The sequence below is a fragment of the Rana temporaria genome, chromosome 3, assembly GCF_905171775.1.
Source record: "Rana temporaria chromosome 3, aRanTem1.1, whole genome shotgun sequence".
Lineage (NCBI taxonomy): Eukaryota > Metazoa > Chordata > Amphibia > Anura > Ranidae > Rana > Rana temporaria.
This window is the reverse complement of record NC_053491.1, coordinates 193,442,193-193,461,650: the sequence shown is the minus strand read 5'-3', so window position 1 is coordinate 193,461,650 and position 19,458 is coordinate 193,442,193. Positions and strand designations below refer to the sequence as shown.

The following is a 19,458-nucleotide window of genomic DNA, read 5'->3' as shown; positions in this document are numbered from 1 at the left end:
TGGAAGATTGTCTTCCCATTCCACATCTGGATGTGAGTCAGCCACCAAAGTAATTCTTCTTTGGTGTCCGGGGTTAGTGTTATCTCGTCGGAATATGCCAGACCGTCTCTTAGATGTTGAGCTTTTAGTCTCTGTAGTGCTCTGTAGTGTAGAGGTGCCGGAAATATCTCTTGAATGGAAGCTGATAATAGACCGACAATCCTTGCAATTGTCCGAAGAGATATTTGACTTTTGTTCAGGACTGAGCGAATCCCTCTTCTGATCGTCTTCAATTTCCTGTTTGGAAGACTCAGAAGGGATAGTTGGGTGTTGACGAGAAAACCCAGAAATTCTACCTCCTTTGAAGGGGTTAAGATGGATTTCTTGTAATTGATTATGAATCCCAGCATGTTCCGAAGGGATATTGTCCATTGAACGTGTAACTGAATGGTCTGAAGTGATTGTGCCATGATCAAAATGTCGTCTAAATATATTATTAGACGAACACCCCTGCTTCTCAGAGCCGCTACTACTGGTTTCAGTAATTTCGTAAAGCACCAGGGGGCAGATGACAGCCCGAACGGGAGACTGGTGAATTGCCATTTCTTGTTTTGCCATAGGAATTGAAGAAATGGTTGGGAATTTTCGTGCATGTGTACAGAAAGGTAGGCATCTTTCAGATCTATTTTTGCCAACCAGTCGTCTTGTAATAAAAGGTCTTTTAACCTTCCATTTTGAAATGGCGGTAATGGACGAAATTGTTTAGGTATTTCAGATTTATTACTGGTCTGAAACCTCCGTCCTTCTTTTTGACCAGGAACAGGTTGCTCACAAAACCTGGAGTTTGTAGGGGAACCTGAACTATGGCCCCTTTGGAGTAAAGCTCTTTTATCTCCAGTGAGATGAGCTTTTTGTCCTCTTCTGAGAACCTTATTGGAATAGGGTCCTGACTTAGAGTCGGTAAAGAGGTGAAATCTATCCGGTAACCTAACACGGTGTTCAGAATCCACGCATCTGAGGTTATCATATTCCAACTTTGGAAAAAATACATTATCCTGCCTCCCAAGGGAATTGGGGAAAAACACCTCGGATGGGGACTTACCAAATTAAGGTCTTGACCTGGGAAAACCGCGATGGCCTCTCGCTCTCCAAGGTCTACCTCTTTGTGGGAAGAAAGGGGATTGTTGATAGGTGTTAACCGGTTGGGCAAAGTGATCTGATCTGGGAGGGCCTCTGGGGAAATGACCTTCGGTAGAAGGTCTGCTGGGAAATCGGCCCCTACGTTTCCCAGCTCTGGGAAAAACTCTTGGTTGGAAAACCTTTTTGAGTGACGATTGGGCCTTGTCTAGAGATGTAAAGAGAGCCACGTATTTGTTGATCTCTTTTATAAAAGAGTCACCGAAAAGTAGACCCTCGGTGATGGAAGATGGTTGAGATGAAGCAAGATGCATAAGCTGTGGATCCAGCTTCATCAGAATCGATCTTCTTCTTTCGTTAGAGATGGCCGCGTTGGCGTTGCCAAATAGCACAAAGGCTCGCTGAGCCCAACCTTTCAGGATATTTAAATCTATCGGGGTGTGAGGCCCCGTACACACGACAGAGTTTCTCGGCAGAATTCACCGAGAAACTCGGTCAAAACCCGGATTCTGCCGAGAAACTCTGTCGTCTGTACGGGGCCTCAGATGAAACTGCCTCTTCTGTTAAATCCAGAATCTTAGCTAAGGGGCCTAACATGTCTAATAATTTGTCTTGACAGAAGCGAAATGATCTGTCCACACCCTTTTTTGGGTGTTTTCCTGATTTTAGAAGAAATTTTACTAGTGCGGGGTCTAATTCAGGTGTATTGGCTAATTTCTTTGGGAGGGAAGGTCTCGGGCACTCTGCTCTTAACTTACTAGCCTCGTTCTTATCCAATGGTTTCTGGATCCAGAGGCTTAAAAATTTTGTAACTAAGGAATGGGCCACCCATTCTCCTGAACGGGGGTGTTTAATTTGACCTGGGTCGAAATACGGGTCACCAGAGCCGTCTAAGATCGTGTCCTCGGACTCCTCCTTTTCAAGGGGTATACCCTCTTCCGTATCAGAGACATACTTGTATTCAGAGTCTCCTTCTTCTTCCGATAGAGCGTCCTCATTAGAAGAGGAATTGCTGGACGAGGTACGGTAAGAGTCTGGTTTCTGCCTATTTGAGGCCATTTTTACCCGTTGAACGAGCAACTCCTCCCGGGCAGAGGGTGTAATGTGTGACTTCTTGTCACTAACAATAGCCTTTCCTTTACTAGAAGGCTTAGAAGATTCACCCTGGTTCTCCATCAGGACCATTCTTTTAGAATGGGAGGGACCGGTATGAGAGGACACAATTCAGCAGATGGTTAGAGGCTTCAGAGGACATGATACAGGACATGGTAAGAGGCTGCCGTAGACATGATACAGGACATGGTTAGAGGCTGCCGAGGACATGATACAGGACATGGTTAGAGGCTGTGGAGGACATGATACAGCGGATGGTTAGAGGCTGCAGAAGACATGATACAGCAGATAGGGGCTGCGAAGGAGAGGATATGTTTGGAGGCTGCAGAGGACACAATACAGGACATAGAGGCTTTGGAGGACACGATACAGCAGATGGTTAGTGGCTGTGGAGGACATGATACAGGACATGGTTAGAGGCTGCGGAGGACACAATACAGTAGATGGTTAGGGGCTGCGGAGGACATGATACAGGACATGGTTAGAGGCTGGGGAGGACATGGTACAGGGCATGGTTAGAGGCTGGGGAGGACATGATACAGGACATGATTAGAGGCTGGGGAGGACATGGTTAGAGGCTGGGGAGGACATGATACAGCAGATAGTTAGTGGCTTTGGAGGACATGATGCAGGACATGGTTAGAGGCTGGGGAGGACATGATACAGTAGATGGTTAGTGGCTGCGGAGGACATGATACAGGACATAGTTAGAGGCTGGGGAGGACATGATACAGTAGATGGTTAGTGGCTTCGGAGGACATGATACAGGACATGGTTAGAGGCTGCGGAGGACATGATACCGTAGATGGTTAGAGGCTGGGGAGGACATGGTTAGAGGCTGGGGAGGACTGTTCACTTTTCAAGTAATTTCACTTTGTCGATAGCATGTCATCATGATGAGTGGAATTAAGTATATTATTCTATTATGCTTTAAGCTAAAACAATAAAAAGGATGGGGTGGGGAGCATTGTGCTCCAGGATACACAAGATTGGTTGCACGCAGAAATACAACCTCACTTTTTTTATGGATATGGAAGAATGTTTTTAGATGCAAAGCACTTGAAATCCTTTGGTAAAGCTGTCACCTTTTTGAGATGGAGGCTGGGTTCACACTATTTCATCCTACTTTGCTTTGCGACTTTGGTCCTACACTGATCCTACATTGGTCCTACATCCATCCGACTTTCATGAACAGGATACTACTTTGATCCGACTTTGCCTTGGACTTGAAGTCCGACTTTCAGTGAGTGGGGATCCGACTTGGATCCCTGCCAATATCAGGCACTGTGTTTGATATGAATCTTGAGGGGGAACTCCACGCCAAATTTTTACAAACAAATCGGCATGGGTTCCCCTCCAAGAGCATACCAGGCCCATGGGTCTGGTGCAGATTTAAAGGGGAACCCCCTACACCGAAAAAAACGTTGTGGGGGTCCCCCCAAAATCCATACTAGACCCGTATCTGAGCAGCAGCTCGGCTGGTCAGGATAGGGGGTGGGGACGAGCGAGCGCCCCCCCTCCTTAACCGTGCCAGGCCGCATGCCCTCAATATGGGGAGGTAGGTGCTCTGGGACAGCGGGGGGCGCTTGCTCATCCCCACCCCCTTTCCTGACCGGCCGGGATGCTGCTCGGATACGGGTCCGGTATGGATTTTGGGGAAACCCCCACGCCGGTTTTTCGACGTAGGGGGTTCCCCTTTAAATCCGCACCAGACCCATGGGCCTGGTATGCTCTTGGAGGGGAACCCATGCCGATTTTTTGGTTAAAATTTGGTGTGGAGTTCCCCCTCAAGATTCATATCAAACACAGTGCCTGATATTGGCAGGGATCCAAGTCGGATCCCAACTCATTGAAAGTCGGACTTCAAGTCCAAGGCAAAGTCGGATCAAAGTACCGTATTTATCGCGGTATAACGTTGCCCTCAAACCTGTGGAAAAAAAGTTTTTTTGTACTTACAGTTTTGGTGTCTTGCGCGGCGGCCTCATCGGGTCCGGCGTCCGTCTGCGGCTTCGGGTGTCCTCTTCGTCGTGTCTGGCGTCCTTCTGCGGCTTCGGGTGTCCTCTTCGTCGGGTCCGGCGTCCTTCTGCGGCTTCGGGTGTCCTCTTCGTCGGGTCCGGCGTCCTTCTGCGGCGTCCTTGCGTCCTCCCCGCTCGTTTCCCACGCCGAGTTTGAATACTGCGCCGACATATACAGAGCGCAGTACACTCGTGTATTGTCGGGCAGGCTCGGCAACTCTCGCGCTGATGTCCTGTATGTCCAGGACGTGAGCGCGGAAGGAGCCGAGACTGCCCGACTATACCCGAGTGTACTTCGCTCGGTATATGTAGGCGCGGGAAAGCGGGTATCGGCGTATACCGCGCACCCACGATTTTGCCCTGATTTTCAGGGCAAAAAAGTGCGCGGTATACGCCGATAAATACGGTAGTATCCTGTTCATGAAAGTCACATGGATGTAGGATAAATGTAGGACCAATGTAGGATCAATGTAGGACCAATGTCGCAGAGCAAAGTAGGATGAAAGTCATGTAGTATAGTGTGAGCCCAGCCGGAAGCCTTCCAAATGCCACAGATTTCTCAACACTTGAATTAATGACTAACAACTTACAATGACCATAAAAAAAACTATAGTTCCCTTTCTGAAATTCTGAAAATGATATCCATATTAAGCCAACCTATTCCTGGAAGCTATTTATCATTAAATTGAATAACTGGTTTAACATCATAACAGCTATTAAAAGGAACGTATAATGTTTTTGTATAAATTACTTTTTTTGCTTTACTATGGTCAGGGCTAAAAAAAAAAAAAATGTTGAGAAATAGTTTTTTGATTAGAAAAATAAACTTTGCATATAAATGGTTTTCAACATTTTTTACAAATAAATATCTGAAAAGTGTGGCGTGCATTTGTATCCAGAGTCAATACTTTGTACAGGCATACCCCGCTTTTACGTACACAATGGGACCGGGGCATGTATGTAAAGCGAAAATGTACTTAAAGGGAAGCAATACCTTTTTTCACTTCTAAATGTGTGCACTGCATTGCAATAGTCATTTACAAGCATAACTGATATGAATAATGCATTGATAACTAAAATAAACACAATATTCAAATAAAAATTGTAAGCTTACCCCATCTCGTTGTTGCAAGGCCAGAGCAGCTGAGATAATTCATTGTGGTAGGAAGGGTGAAGGCATACAGGTATCTTCTGTTTCACTAGTCAAATCTTCAAAGGCGAGACGCTTTCTTGCTGGCGAAATGGGTGTACTACAAGAAGAAATCAGAGTAGGAGCAGGACTTGATGGTGATGTCAGAGCTGGAAATGGACTGTCAGGTATGCAGGTATCTTCTGTTTCACAAGTCAAGTCTTCAAAAATGAGGCGCTTTCTTGCTGGAGAATTGGGTGTACTACAAGTAGCAATAGGAGCAGGACACGGTGGTGATGTCAGAGCTGGAAACAGACTGTCAGTTGATGATGATCCGCGTGCTGATGGACTTTTAGAAAAGTATGTTTCTATGGAGGTTTGAAGTGTAGCTCTCTTTTTCTCCCTGTAGATTTCTTTGTAACAGGCATAAGCCCCTGAGATGTTAGCATTGACTTTGGAACTTCTTTCAAAATCCCTATCATGCTTTTCAAATAGAGCCATGGCGCTATCAAGATGACGGAAAGCTTCAAAGAGAATTTTTGTTGTTAAACCTTCAGGCTGATGATCAATGATCTCAACCCCATCCTGCACATCTTCTTCTCTCTCCTCTTCAAGTTCTAGAAGATCTTCATTGCTGAGGGACTCTGTGTGGGACGCAAGCAGTTCAGCAACATCTTCTGGCTCCACTTCCAGCTCTAACTGCCTTGCCATATCTACAATATTTTCAGTAACAGTAGCTACATGATCTTCACAGCCTTCTGAATCATCAACTAACTGTGGGCATAATTTTTTCCAGGCCCTTTTCATTGTGGTTTCCTTTATGTCATTCCAAGCATCTCTTATAGTTTTAATGCAATCCAAGATGTTGTAGCTTTTCCAGAATTTGGATAGGACTTCTTTACCGTCTCCTTCTTCTTTGTCTATTGCTGCAATACACTTAATGAATGTTCTTTTTAAGTAGTTTAACTTGAAGGCGGCAATGACGCATTGATCCATTGGCTGCAGTAGTGAGGTAGTATTTGGTGGTAGGAACTGCACTCGAATGTTAGGGTTCAGCTCATCTAGTGTTCGAGGGTGTCCAGGGGCATTATCAACAAGCAGCAATATGTGGAAAGGGATATTGTTGTCCTTGCAATAGGCTTTCACCTCTGGAACAAAGCAGGTGTCAAACCAATCTTCAAAAAGGGCTGCAGTAACCCATGCTTTTTTGTTAGCTCTCCAATGCACTGGAAGCCTAGTTTTAACGTAGTTCTTCAAAGCTCTTGGATTTTCCCATCTGTAAATTAGCAAAGGCTTTAGCTTTAAGGTACCAGAAGCATTGCCACCTAACAGAAGGGTTATTCTATCTTTAGCTGGCTTGTAGCCTGGCATTGATCTTTCCTGTATTGCGATAAAGGTTCTTGCAGGCATCTTCTTCCAGAATAGACCAGTCTCATCCACATTAAAAATCTGATCCATGGAGTAGCCTCCATCTTGAATAATTTTGGCAAGCTCTCTTGGATAGCTTTCTGCAGCCTTATGATCTGCAGCAGCTGCCTCTCCTTGTATTTTAATGTTATGTAGGTTAGACCTTTTCTTGAACCTATCAAACCATCCACGGCTTGCAGAAAATTCTGCATCCTTTGCTGTCTCACCTTTCTTAGCCTTCAGGTCATTGAACAGACTTAAGGCTTTAGTTTGTATAATTGCCTGGTTGACAGGAACATGACGTGTAGTCTGATTTTCTATCCAAAGTATTAAGAGTCTCTCCATGTCTGCAACAATGCTATCTCTTTTTCGAATTGTTGTTGTGTTAACAGGTGTAGCACTCTTAATTTCTGCAAGAAGTTTTTCTCTGTTTTTTATGACGGTGTTAACTGTAGTCCGAGTGTAGCCTAGCCTTCGGCCTATTTCAGCTTGAGTTACACCTTCATCATACAACTTAATCATTTTAGCCTTCATATCCAAAGTAATTGATTTACGGCTTTTTTTGGTACTATCTGCCATTATTCAATGCGTACCTGGCAAGCAATGCTGGGCTGGCTGGCGGACACCTCTGGGCAATGCTGGGCTGGCACCTCTGGGTCTTGGTGCTGGCTGGCAGGCACCTCTGGGCCTTGGTACTGGCTAGTGGGTACCTCTGGGCCTTGGTACTGGCTGGCAGGCACCTATGTGCCTTGATGCTGGCTAGCAGGCACCTATGGGCCTTGGTGCTGGCTGGTGGGTACCTATGGGCCTTGATGCTGGCTGGTGGGTACCTCTGGGCCTTGGTACTGGCTGGCAGGCACCTATGGGCCTTGATGCTGGCTAGCAGGCAACTATGGGCCTTGGTGCTGGCTGGCGGGCACCTCTGGGCTGGCAGGCACGATGGGTACCTGTAACAATGAAAATAACAGTGGGGGGGTCAGGGGCTATGATGTGGGTCCAGGGCTGGTAGTGGGGGGGGGTCAGGGCCAATAGCAGGGGGGGCGTACGGTACTTACGATTATGCAGACTGTGGCTGGTGAACAGCTCTGGGCTGGCGGCACCTTTGAGCAGCGCTGGGATTGCTGACAGGCTGGTGGGTACCTCTGGGCCTTGGTGCTTGCTGGCAGGCACCTCTGGGCCTTGGTGCTGGCTGACGGGCACCTCTGGGCTGGCAGGCACGATGGGTACCTGTAACAATGAAAATAACAGTGGGGGGGTCAAGGGGCTATGATGTGGGTCCAGGGCTGGTAGTGGGGGGGGGTCAGGGCCAATAGCAGGGGGGGCGTACGGTACTTACGATTATGCAGACTGCGGCTGGTGAACAGCTCTGGGCTGGCGGCACCTCTGAGCAGCGCTGGGATTGCTGACAGGCTGGTGGGTACCTCTGGGCCTTGGTGCTTGCTGGCAGGCACCTCTGGGCCTTGGTGCTGGCTGACGGGCACCTCTGGGCTGGCAGGCACGATGGGTACCTGTAACAATGAAAATAACAGTGGGGGGGTCAAGGGGCTATGATGTGGGTCCAGGGCTGGTAGTGGGGGGGGGGTCAGGGCCAATAGCAGGGGGGGCGTACGGTACTTACGATTATGCAGACTGTGGCTGGTGAACAGCTCTGGGCTGGCGGCACCTCTGAGCAGCGCTGGGATTGCTGACAGGCAATGCTGAGCACCTATGCTGAGCACCTCTGGGCCGACAGGCAATGCTGGACTGGCTTGCTGGCAACGCGCAGGACGTTTTGCCTCTTCCCTCACAACTCTGGGCGGCAGCTCCGCCCTCCAGATCATACTGCAGCTGCGCGGCGCGGGAATGTCCGTAATTGCGAGGCACTTTACGTACACTTGCGGGCATGTCCGTACTCGCGAGTGTACGTAAAGTGAGTGTCCGCAAAGCGGGGTATGCCTGTAGTTCCAAAGTTTCGCTGCAATTACAGCCAGGGCCGATCCTAGGGTCACAGGTGCCTGGGTGCAGAAAAATTTCTGGCGCCCCCACATGGGCGTCGTCATTTTACTAACTCCTCCCCTTTACAAATGTTTATATGGCAATGACTCAACAACAGAGATGCTCCTCCACAAAGTCTTCATCACCCTGGGATCCTTACATGATCTCTTAACAATAAATAAAATACAGGAAGAGAAGCAAAGTACTTTATTGGGACCTGGAGGCGGGCCTCTGTGATGGACACAGAGAGGGCTTCTGTTAAAGAGTCTGTTAGATGTTCGGCGCCCCCACCTCTGCAGGCGCCTGGGTGCAATGCACCCTGTGCACCCTGCCTAGGATCGGCCCTGATTACAGCTGCAAGTCTTTTTGGGTATGGCTGTGTGTTTAGGGTCGTTGTCCTGCTGGAAGGTAAACCTCTGCCCAAGTTTCAATTCTTTTGCAGACTCCGACAGAGTTTTTTCTAAGATTGCATTTGTATTTAGCTCCATCCATCTTCCCATCAACGCAACTGCAATGCTTTCTATCATGGCTTTCTTCTTGCCACTCTTCAATAAAGGCCAGATTTGTGGAGTGTGCGACTAATAGTTGTCCTGTGGACAGATTCTCCCACCTGAGCTATGGATCTCTGCAGCTCCTCCAGTTACAATGGACCACTTGGCTGCTTCTCTGATGAATGCTCTCCTGTCAGTTTAGGTAGACGGCCAAGTTTTGGTAGGTTTGCAGTTGTGCCATACTCTTTCCATTTTCGGATGATGGATTGAACAGTGCTTCATGAGATGTTCAAAGCTTGGGATATTCTTTTATATGATGAAAGAAACAACAAAAAGGAGCAGGCGCCACTATGTAAACTGTACAGCTTTTACTCAATGTTTGAAATAAAAGTACTCACATGAAGTTATGAAGTTCAGGCATGTAGTTGTTGTCCTGCGATTCGTCCGGGTCCAACCGATAGATGTGAATGTCCTTGGGTCTCTGTCACAGCGCTGGTGTTTTGCTGTGTTGCAGGTGTAACCTTGCTGGGTCCATGCGCTTGGTTGTAGGGATTGTGGGCGCACAGATGTGCCAATGGAGACGCCGGAGCGCACGTTGAAGCGCACGCTTGTGGATGCTATGGTTGCGGGGGGAAAGATGACGTCATCGCCTGGGGACAGCAATGTGCGACGCGTTTCCGTGCATGTGCTGTGGTTCAATGGGGAAACGTACACACAGCGCGCACCTTTGTCAAACTGGCTGTAGGGGTCACTACAGCACGTTTTTATATGCCTCTCCTAGGTTGCCATCTTGTGGCCAAATAGTATAATGTCCTCTATGTAGAGGAATTAATACTATAAGAGATGTTTGTTATGCCAATGAAAAAGAGATGGGGAGGGGGACTAGGGTAATGCCGGATGTTTGGAAATACAATACATGCATAAATAACGCGCCAAAATTACAAAAAATTCCAACAATAGTCTATATTAAACGTGAAGATACATTTTAAATTTTAAATTTTACTGTGGGGGTGATATATGGGACAAAAAATGATAAAAATTAAACATGAAAAAAATATATAAAAATAAATGAGAAAATGAAAATGAAGGTAAAAATAAAAATAAATGAAAATAAAAATAAAATTAGAAATAAAAATAATAATAAAAATAAAATAAAAATAATAAAAATAAAATAAGAATGAGAAAAGGTGTTGTTGAAAAATAGATTTTTAATGGTGTTGTTGAAAATAGATAATAATATATATTATAGATAATAATATATAAAAAAATATAAAAAAATATATATATGTAAATAAAATATAAAGGGGGTGTGTAATAATAAAGATATTAAAAATATAAATATAAATATGGATAAAAATTAGATATATTTATATATGTAAAAAAATAATGATGGATAAAAAGATCTAAAGAATAGTGGAGACTTCTAGCTCTTCATTTAGGCCTCCTGGCTTAAGGGCATCAAGGGTATATATCCAGAAAGTTTCTCTTTCACATAGTCGATGGAATCTTTCTGCTTCAGTTAGTTTGTTGGGTATTTGCTCTATTATCCACACTCTCAGACCATCAGTCGATTTGTTATGGCATTCTAAAAAATTACGTGGGACGCTATGTTTGTCCCTGCCTCCCTCAACTTTTCTTCTGTGTTCTCCAAAACGTTGGCGCAAAGGCCGTATGGTTCGACCAACGTAAAGAAGTTCACAAGGACAGCTTAGGGCATAGATCACAAATTCCGACCCGCAGTTGTAGAATTCTTTGAATGTATATGTTTTTCCTTTACTGGAAAAACTCTTTGCCCATGTTCAACAAATTTGCAGGTTTTGCAAGTGGGTTTTTTGCATTGATACATCCCTAGTAAAGAGATCATTGGGACGAATTCTTGTGTGGGTGTTTTCTTCAATTTACTCGGAGCAATTTTATTTTTTATGTTTGTAGCTCGACTGTAGGTGGTGGTGGGAACATCTGATAATATAGTTTTTAGATGCACGTCCTCTAATAGAATGGACCAGTGCCTCTTGAGGATTGCTTCCATGTCTTTATGACTGGTGTGGAATTTTGTTATAAACCTGGTCTGCTGTATTGGTGCTGTTTTTTGAACGGCTGTAGATGGTTTGGGATCATGCAGCGACAGCGTAGCTCAAAGCAGCCCAAGGGCAGGCAGCCTACTGGGAAATGTCCCGGCATTTAGTCACAGTGCGAATCTCAGTGGCAGGGATCTACTGATTCTTGTTGCTGGGTTTGACAGCCGTGAGCAAATAGCTGTGGCCGCCAAGCCCACACATTGCAATGACAGTCTATTTTAGATATCTGCTATCAGCTGTTTGCACACAACTGTCGAACTTAGCAGCAGGAATCAGTGGATTCTTGCCACTGGTATTTTCACCGTGGCTAAAAGCAAAATAGAGCCTTAAAAAAAATAATAATAATAATTTAATCAAAATGATCTCTAAAAATATAATAAGCACAAGAATGTCCATGTATCCTTGTGTTCTAAGTAGAAACATAGAAGAGTGGTGGTAGAGAAATACCAAGTGGTCCATTGAGTCTGTCCCTTTTTTTATTTGTTATTTTTTGTTTTTTATTTTTTTTAATCATTACGTTAGAGTATAGCTATATGTCTGTCCCAAGCATCAGCTACTCTTTCAAAAAGAAAAAAAAAACTTTCTAAGGTTAGTTTTGAATCTACCTCCTGCTAGTTTGTCCCTACGTTCATAATCGATTCATTCTAAAAAACTGTCCTGAACTTTATTCACACACTTTGTGTATCTAAAGGTTTCAGTTATGGACCCCTTACACTTTTTTCCTCTAGACTGTACATACTAAGCTCCTGAAATCTCTCCTAATACGTTTCATCCCTCAAACCTTTTACCATTTTTTGTTGCCTGTCTCTGGAATCTTCCTATTTGTTTTCTGTGTATACCACTTGTCCCAATAGTGCATGCACAATTGTTATCAATAATTATTTCTATGGCGTTTGTATAATTGGTATGTAAACTTCCCAGGGACAATCAGAGAATTTACCGTATTTATCGGCGTATAACGCGCACTTTTTTGCCCTTAAAATCAGGGCAAAATCGTGGGTGCGCGATATACGCCGATACCCACTTCCCGCACTGTGTTTAAACCACTCCGCCCACATATACTGAGCGCAGTACACTCCGGTATAGTCGGGCAGGCTCGGCTCCGCTCGCGGTCACGTCTTGTGCGTCCTGTACGTCCTTTACGTGAGAGGAGCCGAGCCTTCCCAAGTATACCCGAGTGTACTGCGCTCGGTATATGTCGGTGGAGTGGTTCAAACACAGCGCGGGAAGCAGGGATCGGCTGAAAAACACAGCGGGAAGGACACCACGATGGCCGCAGAAGGACGCCGGACCGGACAAGGCTTCCGATGGACGCCGGGCAAGACACCGACGAGGGGCATCCAAACTGTAAGTATTTCTTTTTTTTCCAGGAATTTTCCTTCTAGGTTGGGGGTGCGCACTATACGCCGGGGCGCGTTATAGGAAGATAAATACGGTACTTGTTAAAAGATGCTGAAAGTGTTTTGTAAAACCTGTATTAAAGGGGGAAAAAATTATTAAGAAGATGTTCTTATTTGCTTTCAGTATAATTGTCACATTCAGCTCAGTGATTTTGACAAGAGATATTTGTATTTTTCATATATGATTTAATTAATTTCAGTTAAATGCCAAGCAGTGCATACAAACAGGCAGCTTTTACAGAATTGTGCCACTTTAAAAGTACAAGGATTTTCTTTTATAGACCATAAATGATTATGAGCAATAGTTATTCTGTATTCCTGATATCAGCAAATAAAAAAAAATCTGAGAATTCTACTATTTCATTATTCTTACAGTTGATGCAATAAACTACAGATCTCCATCACATGCTCAATGTAACATTATGAAACATATCTTGTTGACCAGTTCCATTTTCTATAGATATTTTGAAATCATATTTCAACACTTTAACGTTTTTCTTTTGCAAAAACCACATAAACAGATGTTGCTTGACACCAAGAAAGAGGGGAAATCACAGCTAAACCACTTATTTCAAAAATGTTTGTTTTTAATCCAGACCATAATAAATACAGTAGATAATGAACAAACCCATTACACATTGGGGTTGATTTACTAAAGGCATATACACTGTGCATTTTGCAAAATTGTAGTTGCACTCTGCAAATGCAGTTACTCAAGAGCTTAGTAAATGAGCAGTAGCTCTGCTGACATCCATCATCCAATCATGTGCAAGCAAAAATTCAGTTTTTTTCCTTGCATGTGATTGGGTATTTTTTGGAAAGTGAAGCTTCACCTCATTTACTAAGCTCTGGAGCAACTGCATTTGCAGAGTGCAACTACACTTTGCAAAGTGCACAGTCTATTTGCTTTTAGTAAATCAACCTCATCTTTAAGAAGGCAAAAACATACACAAAGAGAAGTAAAGCTGGACACAAACAGGATATGAAATAGAAAAAACTCACTCCACCCATTCATTATCCAGAATATTTCCTCCGTTTTTTCATTTACAACCTACTCATTAGCACCACTGGAGTATAACACCCTAACAATACGATCCATCACCAGGGCCGTCTTTTTATATTGATTGGACCCTGGGCAAACACTTTCTTCGGCTTTCCCGAATCCACTTATGAATTATTTGCGGGCAGTGCAGACTCAAGGGGAAGCTGCATTGGTCCCTAAAACAATGACTGGGCCTGGGGCAGCTGGCCCTTTTGCCCTATGTTAAAGATGGCCCTGTCCATCACAATTCGTACATGTGGAGATTACTGCACAACTAGCTGTACCGTTAACAAATCTCAGTTCATGTATGGCAGGTATTACACACAAATAGCAGGATGAACCTGTTACCAATATGATTTTGGTAATATTGTTGCTGTATAATACTGCACTTTACACTATTGTGGCATGAACCTATAAAAATATTATCAGATATTTCAGGAGGGAAACTGCTCCAGAAATCACGTTGATGATTTGCTGTGACCTGGTTCCCGCACATGCCCAGGAAACTGCCCCTCGGGGGCCTTGAGGTGCCTGGTTGGTCTGTCTCAGTGCTGTTGGTAAGTTGTATGTGCCCACTCCTGTTTTTTGGTGATACATTGCAAATGGGGAACATTACGAACAAGTACTATAGTTATGGGTTGCACTGTATATGGGATGTTTCACCTCTAAGGCCGCCTACACACGGTCGGTTCAAACCGATGGAAACGGACTGAAGGAGCGTTTCATCGGTCCAAACCGATCGTGTGTAGGCCCCATCGGTCCGTTATCCTTTGGTCGAAAAATTTAGAACTTGCTTTAAAATTAAACCGATGGACGCCTAACCGATCGGTCAAAACCGATGGTTAGTATGCAAAAGCATCGGTCAAAAGGCCGCGCATGCTCAGAATCAAGTCAACGCATGCTTGGAAGCATTGAACTTCGTTTTTTTCAGCATGTCGTGTGTTTTACGTCACCGCGTTCTGACACGATCGTTTTTTTAACCGATGGTGTGTAGGCACATCAGACCATCAGTCAGCTTCATCGGTTAACCGATCGTGTGTACGCGGCCTACGACAGTCAGTGGGTGGCTAATTTTTTACCAAGTTTTGCAATCCTAACATGTTTATTTGGTTTCATTGTATTAAGATTGTTTTTTATAGAGATAAAAAATTCTGAATTATATTCCTGAAGAAGCGGTCCCACCGCAAAATATGTAGAGGTCGAACTGGCAAGGGACAAATATCTAATCCCTTTGTGGAAGGACACATGAATTTCTTTCCAGTTCCATCAGAGTTCTTCAATTGCCATTATATGTATTGTTTTTCTCCCTGAGTTTTTTTTTAACCTTGTTATGTTTTAATAAATTTATACTTTTTTAAAAATAATTTCTTACTGTACCATGAAAGTCCAAAGTTGCCTCAAAATCCCCTGCCCATTGTTTCTTGAACTGATAGGACGACGGTACACTACTTAATATATATTTGATCAGTAGTAATAATTAATTTTGTAATTTAGGGTGGATAACACACCCAGAGGTGTTACTTATCTTCATTTTTTGTACAGAAAGCTTACCTTATGCATGCTAATTTTTTGCATGTGTATTCTTAGTGTCCCCTCTTTTAGGAGTAGCTTTTCTTGTCCTGTCTTGGTTGAGCTCTGTGGGTGTCCCACCTATAGGTCAGGATGGACCTTCATGGGTCACCCATAAGGGCGAGTTCTCGGAATAGTCAGTGGTGTGTAGTGGGGTCCCACAGGGTTCTGTGCTCGGACCAATCCTGTGTAATTTGTTCATAAATGACCTGGGGGATGGGGTAAGCGGTGCAATCTCTGTATTTGCAGGGCAATAACTTCTCCGCAGGATGTGGAAACCTTGCAAAAAGATCTGAACAAATGAATGGGGTGGACAACTACATGGCAAATGAGGTTCAATGTAGAATAATGTAAAATAATGCATTTGGGTGGCAAAAATACGAATGCAATCTATACACTCGGGGGAGAACCTCTGGGGGAATCTAGGATGGAAAAGGACCTGGGGGACCCAGTAGATGATAGGCTCAGCAATGGCATGCAATGCCAAGCTGCTGCCAACAAAGCAAACAGAATATTGGCATGCATTAAAAAGGGGATTAACTCCAGAGATTTTATTTAGGCAGGATCCAGGGTCTCTTAGAGAGCACATAGATTATTTTCATAAATATATTGGGATGAATATTAATCCTTAAGGGCTTCACCTCCATACCTTTCCTATAAAAACACTACTGAAGATTTTTAAAAATCATTGGAGGAAGTCTTGACAACCAGTAGTAAAACACTTTTGACACTGCTTATTCAACAGAATACCCTTGACATAAATCTTCTTGATAAAGAAATTGATTCTTTGAATGTGCAGTATCAACATGTCTTTGAACTACATAGTTTCAGTGATAAATGGAAAGAGACTAAGAAACGTTTGGAGGCCATGAATAAAGATATTGTTACCAAAAAAACAAAAGAAATGTAAATGAGATAAACTGTCTTTCTCACAGGGTTATGCCTACAAGTGGATGACTAGGGGTGGGGGCAGGGCCGGCGCTAGGCATAGGCAAGTCAGGCGGCTGCCTAGAGCGCCAGGGTAGGGGGAGCAGCAAAATCCGGATCCCCAGCCACTCGCTGGGGATTCGGATCATTAAAATATCTCCTGGACCGAAATTTTGAAAAAAACTTCCCTTTGGCGCTAGGCTGGGGGAGGGGGGGTTGCGCCTGTGAAGACATCACCTTCACAACGATATTCCCAGTCTGCAGCTCCGTAGATGAGGGGAGAGAGCTGGGACAGCAGCTGAGATGGAAGCCCTGCATGTGTTGTCTGTGTACTGTCCAGCAACCACCCAGCCCTCCGCTCTGATGTGTATCCCCTCCCTCTCTGCCCTGATGTCCAGATGTCATGTGTTCAGCAACCCCCCCCCCCCCAAAGGCGCGCCCCGATGTGTGTCCACTGTCCAGCAATCCGTTCTGAGATGTGTTCAGGCAGCAGCTCAGCATGCCCCCCTCCCCCTCCCCGTTCTCCGTCTGACACTCTGACCTGTGTCCAGTACCAAGGCCGCTCTCCCTCTGCTGTAGTGTCTTGTGTCCTTCATGTCCCCTCCAGGCCATGTCACTAGCACTGAGTAGTGCATGCATCGTGGGATATAGCGTGGCTGGCGGCAGCTCTCTGGGCTTGGGGACAGGTGCACTGATAGATGCAGCAGTTCACGTTGTCAGAAGTTTTCTGAGCTGGTGTGGTGAGTAAAAACGTGCTTTCTCTCTGAGTTAATGATATTGTATTAGACAATTACATGGAATTTTTAAATGAATGTGTGTATCAGTGTATGTATATTGACTGTCCCCCCCCCCTTCCCCAGGGTGCATTAATTAGCAGTGGTGAAGCAGCATTGATGGGCACATGTGAGATGGCATTTGATGGGCACATGTGAGACTGCATTGATCGGCGCTGGGTGAGGCTGTATTTAATGGGCACAGGTAAGATAGCATTTGATGGGCACAGGTGAGGCTACATTGATTGGCATTGGTGAAGCGGCATTGATGAGCACTGGTGAAGCAGCATTGATGGGCACAGGTGAGGCTATATTTGATGTGCACAGGTGAGATGGCATTTGATGGGCACAGGTGAGGCTGCATGGATTGGCATTGGTGAAGAAGCATTAATGGGCACTGGTGAGGCTGTATTTGATGGACACTGGTGAGGCTGTATTTGATGGGCACAGGGTGAGGCTGTATTTAATGGGCACAGTTAAGAGATGGCATTTAATGGGCACATATGAGGCTGCATTGATGGGCACTGGTGAAGCAGCACTGATGGGCACACGTGACGCTGTATTTGATGGGCACACGTAAGGCTGTATTTGATGGGCGCTGGTGAGGCTGTATTTGATGGGCACTGGTGAAGCGACATTGATGGGCGCTGGGTGAGGCTGTATATAATGGGCACAGTTGAGAACAGGGCCGATGCTACCACTAGGCAAACTAGGCAGCCTAGGGCACCCGGCCACTGGTGTTCCTACTCTCTTCCCTTTGCAGAAAGCAACTAAGTCTCAGCATCATCAGGCAGCCGCCGCTCCATTCACAGATAGTGTCAGAGGCGCAGCGCCTGGCGGAGAGCTGTGTCTGTGTCCTGACTCCAGAATTAATGGAAACATTCATTGATGGGCTCTGGTGAGGCTGCATTTGATGGGCGCTTCATTAGAAAGGTGGGGTATACATGGGCAGGTCAAAGGGTGTGGGGTTAGGGGTGGAGCCAAGGGGGCGGCAAAATTAGGTTTCACCTAGGGTGTCAAAAATCCTTGCACCAGCCCTGGGTGGGGAAAGAGGCATTTAAGCATTTAAGCGCACTCAGCACGGTAGTGGGTATTCACCTTCTGACCCTAAATATAAAAAACATCCTGAGGTGTCCTCACAATCTAGGGAGCAGGCCACCAGTGGCAATTTAACACCAGCTCTACAGAATATTCTATCTAAGGGTGCTTCTAATATTGGAGGCCCTAATCGGCCACACACACCCATAGGAATTTTTTTAGACCCAGCTCTGGCATTACAGGAGGCCAAAAAACAAGGGAACCTGAGCGCTTTTGTCCTTCATCCAGGGAACTCCCAGAATCAGAGCTGAATATTATCAATTTAACTACATTCAAATTTAGTCCTCTACAAATATCGGTATTACAGCTTGGATTAGGGTTCTGCCTAATTAACCTATTAATCTATCTGAAGCTATCAAAGATTTATATTTATTTGCGTGCAGATTAACCTACAAATTTATCTTTGATCCTGACCGTGATCAGAAAAAATTAGAGAGCGATCTTATAGAACAAATTAAACTATGGACGAGTTCAGAGCACTCAGGGATTTGATGCTCCTGTATGAAGAAAGCTCTGGTAAAACCCCTGCTCCCCCCTTTGAGATATCCACCAAGGATTCTACACGCACTACCAATGACACTCATTTCAAGCCTAAGTCTCATTATTTTCCCGATTTATTGACTTGCCCTAATGTATGGGAATTTCTTCAACTCACAATGTACTTGCAAATACAAAGGGGGTTATTTACGAAAGTCAAATCCACTTTACACTACAAGTTCAAACTACAAGTGCAAGTACACTTAAAATTGCACTGAAAGTGCAATTGGAAGTGCAGTCACTGTAGATCCAAGGGGGACATGCAAGGAAAATAAAAAAACAGCATTTTAGCTTGCACATGATTGGATAATAATATCAGCAGAGCTTGCTCTCATTTCAGATCTACCCCTCAGATTTACAGCGACTGCACTTCAAAGTGCACTTTCAGTGCAATTTCTAGTGCACTTTGCACTTGTAGTTTACACTTGTAGTGCAAAGTGGATTTGCCTTTAGTAAATAACCCCCAATGAGTTGTTGTTGTGCCCTGTCCTATGCAAATCTTTATTTAGGAGGTTGGAAGAGATGGATTTTCGCTGATGAGCAATTTGACCAGTGGCTGACTAAGGTACTCTATTGGTTTCGCTACATAGATGACCTGCTTAATATTTGGACAGGATCTAAGGATGAATTACTGTTCTTTTTGGACGCTCTTAATATCAATTAATTTAATTTAAAATGTACCCTTATCTTTAGTTAATCCCAGATATCTTTCCTTGATCTCACTATTATGATCAATGATAATGGTGGTTTAGTGACTGATTTATATCGTAAGCCCAGCTCTGGCAATAC

General features: G+C 44.6%; 1 protein-coding gene across 1 annotated transcript; it reads right to left on the bottom strand.

Moving 5' to 3' along the window:
* Positions 1–5,239: 5,239 nt before the first annotated feature.
* On the bottom strand, positions 5,240–7,737 carry LOC120931991 (tigger transposable element-derived protein 1-like). Its single transcript, XM_040344037.1, has one exon. The coding sequence runs from the start codon at positions 7,357–7,359 to the stop codon at positions 5,398–5,400; it is 1,962 nt and encodes a 653-aa protein (XP_040199971.1). The 5' UTR covers positions 7,360–7,737; the 3' UTR covers positions 5,240–5,397.
* Between the last annotated feature and the right edge of the window lie 11,721 nt (positions 7,738–19,458).

Excerpts from the sequence above, each read along its gene's own strand:
- LOC120931991 (XM_040344037.1), bottom strand. The coding sequence starts at position 7,359 with ATGGCAGATAGTACCAAAAAAAGCCGTAAATCAATTACTTTGGATATG.